Source organism: Cynocephalus volans, chromosome 7 (assembly GCF_027409185.1).
Source record: "Cynocephalus volans isolate mCynVol1 chromosome 7, mCynVol1.pri, whole genome shotgun sequence".
NCBI classification, from domain to species: domain Eukaryota; kingdom Metazoa; phylum Chordata; class Mammalia; order Dermoptera; family Cynocephalidae; genus Cynocephalus; species Cynocephalus volans.
The window spans coordinates 38,099,984-38,113,722 of NC_084466.1; the positions used below are offsets into that span (position 1 = coordinate 38,099,984).

The window sequence follows — 13,739 nt, forward strand, 5'->3', positions numbered from 1 at the left end:
CAGAGTGCTTTCACTGCCCTAAAAAATCCAATGTTTTCCACCTATTCATCCATCTTTCCCTTCCCCCAATCCCCTAGCAACCTCTGATCTTCTGTCTCTATAGTTTTGCTTTTTCCAAAATGTCATACAGTTAAAATTGAAAAATTTATTTTCAAGATATCCTTGCATGCTTTGTAAGGTTCACTTTAAAAGCAATTGTAAGACAATAGGAATTAAACTTCTTAGACTTCCTTTTGTGACCTTTATTCTAGTGACACTACTTCTTCATCTAATTTGATTGGGTGAATAGGATTCAAGTAGTTTAAGATCCAAGATATCTTGAGCACCATATACTCATCTAGCAAATGTAATGAGTATTCACTGATTAAATTACATGGTAAAACAAAATATCACTTATTTCTTAAGTATTTGTGCATTTACATATAACACATTTATGTCCAAACATGTTTGTCCATTTTTTTCCAATCCTTAGGAATGTCTGCTGTTAATTTTAAAAAATGCGTAGGCAAAATCCCCTCTATTCTCCTCATCTCATACCAACATAACTTCATCACACACATGGACCAAATCAGAGTTTCAGAGTTATAGTCAGCAGTAAACATAGATTCTGATTGCTTTGGGTAAACAATGTGATTTATAAAAGTCCTGGGAAACAGGTCATGGAAACATATAACTGGGAACTAAGAAAACTTTGAGATAAATTTAAATGTGTGTATTGAACCCTTTTAAAAGGTTTGCAGTTTCAATTCAAATGTGAAATTATAAAAGCATAAATGTAAAAGCACAGAGAGTACATATGCATATGTCCTAAATTTTCTGAAGGAATGAATCATTTCTTAAACAGACCACTGAGACACTGATATAAAGCAGTTGAATGAAATATTTATTCAGATATCTTCCCCTTTACTCATTCAGTATTTTAAAAACCAAATTCTAGGTTGTCAATGTAGGAAACTTGTTTCCTTTTACTCTCTCATCTATACTTTGTGAGAAAGTACAATTTATCTGTCTTTAGTATACGTCGCTTTCAATTTTTTCTTGGTCAGTTCTATAAATTCACACCTTTACAGCATTTATATTTAAGAGTTTACCCTTGAACATATAAAGAAGAAAAGTCACTAGGGTGAAAGCAAGATAAATTATGACCATCAGGGCACATGCAAGACAAATATTGAAAAATAGGCCTGTCTTTTTAATAAAATAAAAGAACACAGAGTAAAGTGCATGCTCTGTTCACAAATGGATGTTCGGTGACTTTTGCACTTATAGCAAAAATAGCCAGAGTTGCAAGATGCTTGCCTTAAGCAGGGTACTTATGTTTTTAAAATTTCATTTGCTAATAAAGGAAAGCAAAGCATGAAAACTAAAACATTTACCTGCAGTGTACATTATATTAAAAAGTAATTTGGCTCTTTAATTAAAATGTACTTGTATTTAAAATAATGTAGTATAAATTAAAAGCTCAAATGATCACAGAATGCAGAGTCATAGATTTAGTTTAATTTCTTTTTTACATGAAGTGCACAGTAAGTTTCTTTTAAGTACCACCCGTAAAAGATACATGTTCAGTTAATCACTGTCAGTGAAATTTTTATAAACTAATTTTCTACTGAGACACAAAAAACAAATATGCTCTGTTGTTTCATCCCATGATAACACTGTTAAAGTATGACCGATATCCCAAAGCAATTATTTGAATGTATTTATATATTATTGTCAAAATAGATAACACACTGAAGTAGAGACTGATATAGGTTATTTATATTGTGGAATTAAGAAATTGGACCGGTTAAAGTATATTACACCAACTTTTATATGATCTTCCTGTGGGCCAATCTAATTAACCTAAAGAATATAGAAAAAAATTAAATAGTGTCAAATGGCTGTCTTCTATATTTTAAGAGAAAATGTGTTTTTATATTATTATTATTTAATCATAAGTGATCCCTAAAGATGACTTGTTCAGCCTCTTTTGTAACATGCATCTATTTGGTTGTTTAGCAAACGCCGTACCTTTGCAATGGCAGTGTTCATGCAATCCTGCATCAGAATATATCTTATGCTGCATTCAGTGAGTCAAATCACTTCTGAGGTAGTTTTAGTGCCAGATTAAGTTCTGTTTGGAAATTTTAGTTTTAAGAAGACAGAGCTGTGCTTAGTTGCTCATCTCACATTTCTCAGTATTAGTTAAAAGCATTTAATGCCCTCAAATCAATCTTCACAACAATTCTGTGAATTTGGAATTAATATGACTCCTTTATAGATGGGTAAGTTAAGACCTAGAGAATTTTAATGATGATGCCAAGATAGCACAGCTAACAAGTGATAAGCATAGGTCTTATAGTCAAGACTTTGTGTTCAAATCAAATTTTCTTTCCATAATGTCATTCAACAGGCTACAAAACAAAGATTCTTGTAACAGTTAAGCCATGTATTATGTAACATTAGGCACGTCACTTTATAATCTTTTCTAAAAACTGCCATGAAATTATTTCCTGAAAAATTTGTAAAATTAAAATATAATTTATTTAAATGATGGACAGATGGATGGTTGGATAGTTAGGGCCTGTGTGTGTGTGTGTGTGTGTGTGTGTGTGTGTGTGTGTGTGTGTGTGTGTGTGCGCACATGTGTGCACCTGCGGGCCACATCTCTAAAAATCCTTGGTGCCATTGAAGACAAAACAGACAGCCTGTAAGTCTTGGATAATATTTAGCAGAATATTATCCAAGCAGTCCTCAATCCTGACTGCATATAAGAATCTCAGGAGGTCTTTGCAGAGATGGGATGTTGCCGAGACATACGTTTCTTTTTAAGACTTCCAAGTGATTAAAATATACAAACACCATTAGTGCTTTTTATTTACTGGCAGACCATGATAAGATTCAGTTGATGGTAATGGCTAACTGTAGGACATACGTCTAGAACTCTAAGAACTAACACGTGGGAGGTTTTAGATTCATTTTTACATTCATTCAACAAAATGCCTAAACCTGGAGTTACATTTTTAAATGTTTATTCAGGAAAAAATTTATCTGACTAGAAAAGCTCAAATGTAATCTCCAAATCACTTAAAAAGAACATGCTCACTAGAATGTAATGGTAATATTTTATTGAGTGGATTATTATGAGTAAAGCTGGCTTTTAGACAAAACAATGTGTAACAATGTAATCCTGCTTATATTTAGGTTTTCACACACATTTTTTTTTTATGAAGCATATTGTTATATTTACCTCACTGGACTTTTGTGTGTATTTGTGCAATTATTTCCATTTCTGTTGCTTATCTAACAAAACACTTGAAACTGGGTAATTTATAAAGAAATAGAATTTATTTCTTACACTTTGGAGGCTGGGAAATGCAAGCTCTAGGGGACACATCTGGGGAGGGCCTTCTTGGTGAGAACTCTACAGAGTCCTGTGGTGACCAGGGTATCACATGGTGAGAATGGGCTCTCCTTGTAAAGCCATGCCCATTGCTCCATAAATGGACCAATTCATTCACCAGGGCACAGTCCTCACAATCTAGTCAGCTCTTAAAGGCCCCACCTTTCAAATGCCATTATTGAATTTCTCACCCTCTTACTACTGTTACAGTGGGGGTCAAGTTTCCAATGTATGAACTTTTGGGCAACACATTTAACCCATAGCATTTTGCCCCTGGCCCCCAAAGTTTCTTTCTCACAGGTAAATACATTCATTCCACCTGCAAAGTCTTAACTGGTTTCAGCTCAAAAGTCCAAAGTCTCGTCTGTGAAATCAACCAAGTCATCTACTTCTAAGATACAGTGGTAGGCCAAGCATAGGGTACATGTTCCTGTTCAAAAAGAGATAAATAGGCCAAAAGAAAGGGATAATAGGTCCTAATCATATCCCGAACCCAGCAAGGGCAGACATCAAATCTCAAAGCTGGCAAATAATCTACTTCGGCTCCATGTTCAGCATCTTCCGCACACTGGTACAGGGGCTGGGCCTTCAAGTCCACAGGCAGCTCTGCTCCTATGGCTTTCCTGGCCTCAGCCCATGCTTCAGCTCTCAAGCTGGTTTTGCCTTCTGGTAGCTCTAAAATTATGGGGTCTCCATGGCAGTCCACTAGGCGTGGCCCTAGTGGGGTTTCTCTGCTACAACTCCAACCCCACATTTCATCTTGACATTGCTATAGTGAAGGTTCTTTGAACCAACTCCACCTATGACAGATCTCTTCCTGAGCCTGCAGGCTTTTCCATATATCCTTTGAAATCTGGGTGTGATGCTTCCACAACCTCTTACATTCTGTGAGCCTGCAGACTTAACTCCACAGGGAAGCCACCAAAGCTTCTGGCTTGTATCTTCCAAAGCAGATGGGGCACCTGGGGCCAATTCAGCTATAGCTGGGACATCTGAGGAGTGCTGGGCTGAAATTCAGGGAGCAGCTTCCCGAGGTGACCCTGGGCATCGAGCCCATGGATTGTGCCCTGGGTCTCTTCCTCAAAACCATTCAGTCTCCATAGGCCTCTGGGCCTGTGATGGGAGGAAAGATCTCTGAAATGCCTTTCTTGCATTCTCTTGATGATCCCTTCTGTCCTGATCTTTGCTGGCTATACCCTTGGTTTTCTCTACTGAACATATTTTTTTTACTTTTTATGAGGACAGGCTGAGAGTCTTCTAATTTTTTACACTCTGCCTCCCTTTTAATTATAAATTTCGACTTTATATCATCCTTTTCTGTTGTAACTCACTGTTAAGTGGTTACAGGTAGCCACATAGCTGCCTGAATGCTTTGTTACTTAGAAATTTCTTCCACCAAATACCCTGGTTCATAAGTTTTAAGTCCCACTTTCCATAAAGCTCTTGGGCATGAATAGAATGCAGCCAAGTTCTTTGCAACTCTATAGCATGGGTGACTTTTCTCCAGTTTCCAGTAAGCTCTTCCTTGTTTGCATCTGAGACCTCCTTAGAATGGCCATTACTTTCCATTTTTCTATCAGCATTCTGGTCACCGCAACTTAACCAATCTCTAAGACCTTACAAACTTTGCCTGGTTTTCTTGTCTTCGAGTCCCTCAGTACAATCTAGACTTTTTCTAACCTGCTCTTCTAAATTCTTCCAGTCTCTGCCCGTTACTCAGTTCCAAAGCCACTTCCACATTTTCAGGTGTTTGTTATAAGCAACACCCCATTTCTTGGTACAAAAAGACTATTAGTCTTTTTCTGTTGCTTATAACAGAATACCTGAAACTGGGTAACTTATGAAGAAATGAAATTTATTTATTACAGTTTGGGAGGCTGGGAAGTCTAAGGTCCTGGAAACACATCTGGTAAGAGCCTTCTTTTTGGTGGTGAACTCTCCACAGCAATGCAGCGTGTCACATGGTGAGAATGGACTGAGCAAGAGCGAGTTAACCTCATTAGCTTTCCTTAAAAAGCCACCAAAGTCACACCCATTATTTCAAGAATGGATCAATCCATTCACTGTGACACAGTCCTCACAATCTAACAGCTCTTAAAGGCCTCAACTTTCAAATACCATCATTGGATTTCCCACCCTCTTAACACTCTTACAGAGGGGGGTCACGTTTCCAATACAAGAAATTTTGGGAGATACATTTAACCCAAAGCATATATGTTATTAAAAAATATAAGCTTTACTGTGGACTCTTTCAACAGCTTTTATATAATCTTTTTGGAAAATGAAATTATTTTCCTCTTTGACAAAAATTCAGTGTTCCCATACAACCATGTCTTTAGAAGGAACACTGTTTTTTGTTTCATAACATGAACATACTAAATGTTTGATCTTTCCATACCACGGACAGTAACAACAAAAATTCAGCTAAAGTAACCACTCCCAGGCAAAAATCTTGATGGGCTTTTATTTAAAAACAAAACCATTTAGTTGACTCCGTCATGTTGTATCAAGAATTGAGGAGTTAGTAACCAAGGGTAAAATTTTAGTATGCTTTTCTTTCTATGTTCTTTTTACAGAAGTTTATTTTCCTCTTCGTGTTTAAAACTTCACAACCTCTTTTGTTATTTCTGGTCTTTTCAGTGTTCTGCTTCTTCGAGGCTGTTCCCTGGGTAAAATACCCATATCTCCTCTCACTTTCCATAGTACGTGTGGTCCTTTTATTTTCTTTATAGCTGTCGCAAGTACTTCTTTGGCGCTTTCTCTTTGTTTTCTGTATTAGTCCGTTTTTGTGTTGCTATAACAGAATACCTGAGACTGGGTAATTATAAAGAACAGGGGTTTATTTCAGCTGCATCTGGCATAGACCTCAGTTTACTTCTACTCATGGCAGAAAGTGGAAGCAACCAGTAGGTACAAGCAGATCACATGGCAAGAGGAAGCAAGAGAGAGGAGGAGGGAGTTGCCAGGGTCTTTTAAACAACCGGATCTCGTGGGAACTAATAGAGCAAGGACTCATTACTCCCCCACCATTCATGAGGGATCCACCCCCACGACTCAAACAGCTCCCAGCACTGCCACGTTGGGTCTCAGATTTCCACATGAGTTTTGGGGGGACAACACATCCAAGCTCCATCATTTCCCCTCCACTTTTTTTTCCCCTCTTGGCTGCCTGCTGTGCTCCCATCTCCTCACTACAGCTACACATTTATGAATTAAATCTCAGAACCAATGCATTTTGATTTTCCTCTTCCTAAAAGTAAAGAAGTGAATTCCTAATGATGATTTCAGGATGGAGCCTTTCAGGTCATTTCTCTTCCCTGCAAGGAGGAACAAAAGTGTGCCACAGCCAGTTTGAAACCATAGCTTTACAGTATTGCTGGTTTTAAAAATATGTATGTGCAGCCTGAACTGGAGTTATGGATGGCTTTACCTGCCACATTATCATAGTATGAGAGATTAGTCTGGGCCATCAGGATATGATGCTGTGTCAACACTGTAAACAGATGAATGTGTCCTCTTTATACTGATGAGACATTGTTTTTGAATATGCCGTCTACGTTTCAACTGCCACAGATAAAAAAGAAACCAGCCTGTATTTCTGTGATTTTTGGAGTTATAAATTCATGCATAATTTTTGCAAGGTTCCAAATAAAATGTCTTTGGTCCAAAGGTTTGCTTTATCCTTTCTTGTTTTTGTGAGCATTTTCTATGTTTTGGCTTGCGTTCATTCAAAATCTATGTAATTTTCAAGTGTCTTAAAGTGCATAGCGGCTCTTAATATTCAGTCTTCACAGCCTTCTAATATATACAGCAGAATTGTAAGAGGAACACTCTTCTGTTGTCATAAAACAGCTTAAGGAGTAGGAATTTTTCTCAGTGAGGGATTAAACAGATACCTATAAAAGATGGGCTCCTGTTCATAATATAGAGAAGTCTAAGTGGTTTGCAAAGCTCAGTGAAGCTTCGTGCCTCAGAAGCAAGCTCTTTGCAAAGAAGCCCAATATTTTCCAGTTACCATATTGTCAGAATTTGCCAAATAAGTCTTTTGTTTACATTATGAAATATTTCTACAATGAAGAAGTAGTCTACACTCCTTGGTTTATAAATGTATGTAGGGACCTTGTATCAAAGTAGTAGAAAGAGAAAAGTTCTGTGGTGGAAATACAGTTGGCCCTCCACATCTGTGGGTTCTGCATTCACGGGTTCCAGCAACTGCAGGTAGAAAATTCAGGATTTATGGGATGTGGAACCCATGGATAAGGAGGGCCGGCTTTTCATATCCATCTCCACAGATTCCACAGGGCTGGATATGGGACTTGAGCATCCTTGAATTTTGGTCCTGGGAGGTCGTGGAACCAATTCCTCATGGATACTGAGGGACAACTGTAATCACTTTTTCCAAAATAAGGATTTTGGATATTATAGTACAGTAAAAAGAGGAAAAGTAATCAAGAGTATATCTAAAGTCTAACAAAACAGTGGTGTTCAATATGCACTTACTCATGTATTTGCTATTTTTAATGACAAACCAGTTGGTATCTTTTATGAAAGCAGCCTCAACAAAAAATTTCTATATGGGTATAACATTCTCATAAGAAACATCTTATATTGATCTACAAAGAAATTAAATGATAATGCTGAGAATAAATTGAAATACTGTTCTAGTTAGAAGAGTAGATAATGCTAATAGCTTTTTATAGAAGTAGTTCAATTTATGGTGTTTTATTCTTTTGTTACTTAACATCTTTGAGAAGACTTTAACTTATTTCTCAATTTCAGCATATAAAATAAAAATCTGATCATTTAGTATTTTATATAGTAGATATTTTGGATGATTCATTTTAATTTTTTTCTAATTCATATATTTTTATAGGTAAGTAACCACGTTAGCTAAGAAGAAAGAAACACTAAAACATCAACCCATGTCCCTTCTTAGTTGATCTGGTTCCATTGTTGACTTATTTTCTTTCTTTTCTCATTGTTGCTGAATAAATACTATTATTTGTATGTTTTGAATGGAGCTGCAGTTTATATTCTGTAAAGAAAGGCTTTAAGAAACATGTTTTGTCCCTTTAAATGCATGCTCAAGTTTTAGGGGGAATATCAAACCATAATCTTTTATTAAGCAAAGAATGAAATAAATGAATTTAATAAAATTTTAGGCAATGTTATTGTGATGCCATAATAAAGGTGAAAAAAAGTTTTTGATCTTCATATAATAGAAGAATGATGTCTATGTTAGTCTAGTCAAATTAGATGTAACCAAAGTAATCTGTGATAGGCTAATTCTCTCTGTTAAGGCTAGATGGACACATACCAGTGGGCTCTTGGGCCATTTTGGGCCTTGGAAACAGATATTCAATAAATATCTGTTGAGTTTATGAATAAATAGGAATATGAATAGGTTTATATTCCTGCTTAGAATATTAGTCTGCATAAAATCTTGTAATTATTTTTATTATTAATATTATTAAATTTTGCTCACTAAAATTTGAAAGAATGCAAATAAACTTGGGCAAACTATTGTCATTATATGATATTAAACAAAACATCATTGACAGATTATAATTTCAAGATAAGTTTTTCCTAAGAGTATTATTATTTTCTAAACTGTTATAGTTGTGTACATTATTTTGAGAAAAGTTTTGTCAAACACTAAGAGTTAAGTTATAATCCAGTTATTTAGAATGACTTCTATTTAGGAATTTAGTGATCAGGCATGGGAGGTTGGAACTTTGTATCCTTTTTTCATGTTCAGAATGAGTGTGGTACAGTAGCTCTTGCAGCCAGTACGAAAGTAGAAATGTCATAGTGAATTTTCCCAGTATCATTGCCAGGTAATGTAGCATCTACAGATTATGGTAGTGTTGAGTAAGTGTTAGAATCATGAATTGTAAAATTTTAGAGCTTGAAAGGATATTTCAGATTATCTAATCAGGCAGAATTCCCATTTGTTTATAACAGAGGAGTCTGAGATTAGTGTAGTGATGGACCAAACAAACAAAATGAATGTTTTTAATTAAATGGGTTGTATTTATACAGTTTTAAGTAGATAATGTTTTGTATTCTGGACTTGTAGAAGATTTGATGTAAAATTGCTGTTCATTTTTAGATTCCAACAGCCTCTATCTCTTCCATAGAGCAGTACTGTGCTGTATTTTAACAATTGGTCCATCTCTCCCAATAGAATGAAAATATTTTTAGGGTAGAGGCTTTGTCTTACTCTGTTTTGTACTTTTGTACCCTTCGTTTTAATCATGGTGACTGGCATAGAACAATTCTTCAAATATTTGGAAAATGAATTCATATCTCGTAGCAATAAGGAAAACATTAATAAGCATTCAAGTGATAAATTTTGCATCTATTAAATGTGTGATTAACAAAGATAAATATGTGTTCCATTTTTCTCCCCACAGTCTCCAAACGTCCACAACTACCCCGATATGGAAGCTGTTCCCCTGTTGCTAAATAACGTGAAAGGGGAGCCCGCAGAGGACTCGTTATCTGTAGATCACTTCCAAACACAAACTGAGCCAGTGGACTTGTCTATAAACAAAGCCAGGACATCCCCTACTGCCGTTTCATCCTCCCCCGTTTCCATGACAGCGTCCGCCTCTTCACCGTCTTCAACTTCAACCTCTTCATCATCTTCTAGTCGTCCAGCCTCATCCCCAACTGTTATAACATCAGTATCTTCAGCATCATCTTCGTCAACAGTATTAACTCCAGGGCCCCTTGTTGCCTCTGCCTCTGGTGTGGGAGGCCAGCAGTTTTTGCACATTATCCATCCTGTACCGCCCTCAAGTCCCATGAATTTACAGTCTAACAAACTGAGTCACGTTCACCGCATCCCTGTGGTGGTCCAGTCGGTGCCTGTTGTCTACACAGCTGTACGGTCACCTGGAAATGTGAACAACACTATTGTCGTGCCGCTTTTGGAGGATGGGAGAAGCCATGGCAAAGGTAAGAGACACAGGAAAAGCCTTGATTTATTACTATTCATTTTTCAGTGAACAGAACCTAAATCATATGCATACAGTACATCCAGAGACCTCTGTGCAGAACATCCCAGACACACCAGCTGATCAGCCATTGAGTAGAGCACAGTTTAGTAGGAACCAACCCCATATTTCTGTAGGTATATGCTTCAGTTTTCCTCAGTCCTTTTATTTATCAAGTCATTTAATGTTAGAATTCAGGTATCTAAATTTGCAAAATAGTGCTTACCTTGAAATGCTCAGATGGAAGGGTAGTCTATGGTTAGTGTAATTGCTAATGAAGGGTAAATTATGAGTGTTAAATTATTTTTTTAAAGGAAATCAGGATGTTTCTTCTTTTAGTTGTTCAACTGGAATTTATTTGGAAGGCATTAATGTAAAATGTCATGACGTTGCAATGCCTGGAATCTGATTATTGACTTTTGAGTAACTTGTAAATTAAGTTGCCATTAAAATAATTCTGGAGTTAAGTATTTGGCTGTAAAAGTATCATGTCGCCTGAGTTCTTATCTTCTTATAAGTCTTAAGTTATTATTTTAAATAACAGGATGACTCATTGTAATGGAAATATTTCAAAATGCAGTATTAATATTTTCTTCTAGGGTTTAGAAGGCAGTAAGAAACTTTGCCACATGACCGTGTGTAATAATACCTAGTTATTTAATTAAATTTGATAGTTATGTGGTTATTTTCTACTTCTGATGTGATTTTGTACTTCTAAGTTATTTTTAAAAATTTTATTAGAAGGAATTGTAATAGTATCATGCCATCTATTCTTTTTTCCCTACCAATGTATCTAAAAAATAAGCTACACCTATCTAGAAATGTAAAATGCCTATAATCATCTATCTATTCATTCCCTTTTAAACTGAATACACGTGTATGCATTTTGTCTTCAGAACCTAGAAATGGTGATGGATCAAGACTTACGTTGTATTACTTTTTGCTTTGACACACTGTATTACTACTGAGACCCATAATTAAAATATGATGAATACATCAAACACTGCCTTATAACTTATAAGGGCTTTATAACTCTGTTTTGGCTCTTGTATAAGTTAAGGTTCAATACCTAGAAATAACATTTCATTATGAACTTTGAGAAATTTTGGCCAACATATAGTACAATATTGTGCATTCACCATTGGCAAGTTATCGTTTTATCTGCAGTGAATTTCTTCATAGCACGTAAAGTAAAATTCACCTTCCCATTTTAATCAGGTTAAAATTTCATGATTCACGGCGTATAGGGATTTTAAACTGCAAACTGGAGATGCAGACACTTGTTGCTCACCTGACAGCCTCCCTCTCTTTCTGTGCTATTTATGGGCCAGGAGCTTATAGGTCCCACCACCCACTAGTGAAAAGGAAGAGGACAAAGAGAAGATTAGAGAGCATTTTCTTGGATTTACTTGAGTCGAACCCTATTTGATATTGCTAATACTTCCGATCAAAATGAACAAAGCTATTTGAATATTAATAATAACATAACTGAAGGCCAGATCAGGTATTTATTTCCTTTTATAATGTAGAGATGTGATTACAAGTTTGTAAGAATTAGGAATTAACAAGTAGTGAAACAGACAACCTTGCATATTACATTATTTTATATATGTGTATATGTGTACACATCAGAATCCAATCTTCGTGTCGTACCACTTAAGAGAAATATTGCTTTCATGATGAAGTTGATTAATATAGATTTTAATGTTGTTCATGACCTTTTATATAATTTTGATTCACTAATGAAGGAAACAAGAGATATCTTTTATTTGGCGTTATCATTTTATAAGAGAGCTTATTTTTATTTAGAAAGTACAAAGTATATTGCCAAAATTTAATTTTCTGGAAAATGTGTCATTGCAAAAGAACTTTAAAACTCATGCTCATGTAATTTGTTCTCTACATGAGTATATTTGTTAGCTTCATTCAGTATTTTTTATTCAGTAGTTTTCTCATATCAAGAATAAAAATTTATTAAATCATCAGCCTGCTGAACTGTGCTGCTGTGGTTGTTAAGAACATGAAATTTGGGATCAAAGATGTGTAAGTTAGAATCCTACTTCTCTCACTTGTAGCTGTGGATATGGGAAGATTATTTAACCTCACTAATCCTCATTTTCATTAGTGATAAAAAGGTACTGATAACATGATCTATCCTAGAAGATTATTTGGAAGATTAAGAACATAATGTGTAAATATCTAGCGCTGGTCAAGTATCAATGAATGTTTACAATTTTTTATTACTATTATGTCTCCCCCAAAAGTACCAGAAGCAACAATGTTCAAAATTTTCTTCTCTTTCTTGTAAAAATAGAATGTTGGAGCTAAAAAGAAAAAAAAACTTGTTGAATTTTAAGGAGAAAAACTGCCCCAAGAAGTTGGTATGGAAATGCTTCTCAAAGTTGCTATTACAACAAATGATAAGGGATGAAAGTTTAGTATGAGAAATTTTCTGGAAACATCCCATATTTTCTAATTTTATTAGCTTATATTAAGTTTTTATAATCACCATATTCTACAAATATTGCTATAGCATTTTATAAGTTTTTTATTGTTTAATTAATTAATGGTAAAGGGTCTAGTGGAGGACGCCTGCCCACCTCATAGAATGAATAAAAGAGACGGTATTTCAATAATTCTGCAAGTCTTTATTTTGCACATAGGCAGCTGGGCAGTAGGCCAGCAATGAAATGGTTATTTCCCTTCCCTCTTAGGACTTACATATCTGGTATGGATGAGCAAAAGAAAATACGACAGGGAAGTTGGACTTCAAAAATGCTAGTATTAAAAATACAAAATGTAACTCATAAATGTAGATGATTGTAGACTAATTACTTTTAAAGTTGGTATAACATGTCTGATTTTTGAGAGAGAAATAGATTACCCTATATGTCAACATTACACACAGGAGTGTGAATGTACACATCCATGTCTAAGTTATCTTAACATGTGAATTGAGTCTTTGTCCAATCAGGTGTTTATTGAGCGTCTGTTATTATCAGGCATTTTATTGACACTAGAGCTACAGTGTGGAACAAAACAGATACCGTTTCTATCTCACAGTGCTTACAGTCTAATGGGAGATATCGACATTAAACAAAAAATTTGTGGAAACAATGAAATAAGTGATTAATTGTGGACAGAGTTTGGACTAAAACATAGACTAGCCAGGGATTTGCCCAGTGGAGTGGATTTAATTATAATCGTAAATAGAGGAAGTTGTACTTGACAAAAGTAATTTCACACAGGGTGGTATGGTTGGAAGAAATGTTTTTACTATAATGCTTAGAAGGGGATGGTGAGGGTTTGGGTAAGTGGTGGGTGAAACTTCCACAAGGGATTGTTGACTAACA

General features: G+C 35.6%; 1 protein-coding gene across 6 annotated transcripts in view; it reads left to right on the forward strand.

The window, feature by feature from the left end:
* The window catches only part of KLF12 (KLF transcription factor 12), a 412,532-nt gene that overhangs the window by 263,381 nt on the left and 135,412 nt on the right, over positions 1-13,739 (forward strand). For all 6 annotated transcript variants that reach the window (XM_063102267.1, XM_063102269.1, XM_063102271.1 and 3 more), the window contains one exon: positions 9,802-10,348. In XM_063102267.1, coding sequence (XP_062958337.1) covers positions 9,802-10,348 — 547 coding nt within the window. The remainder of the gene's footprint in view (positions 1-9,801; positions 10,349-13,739) is intronic.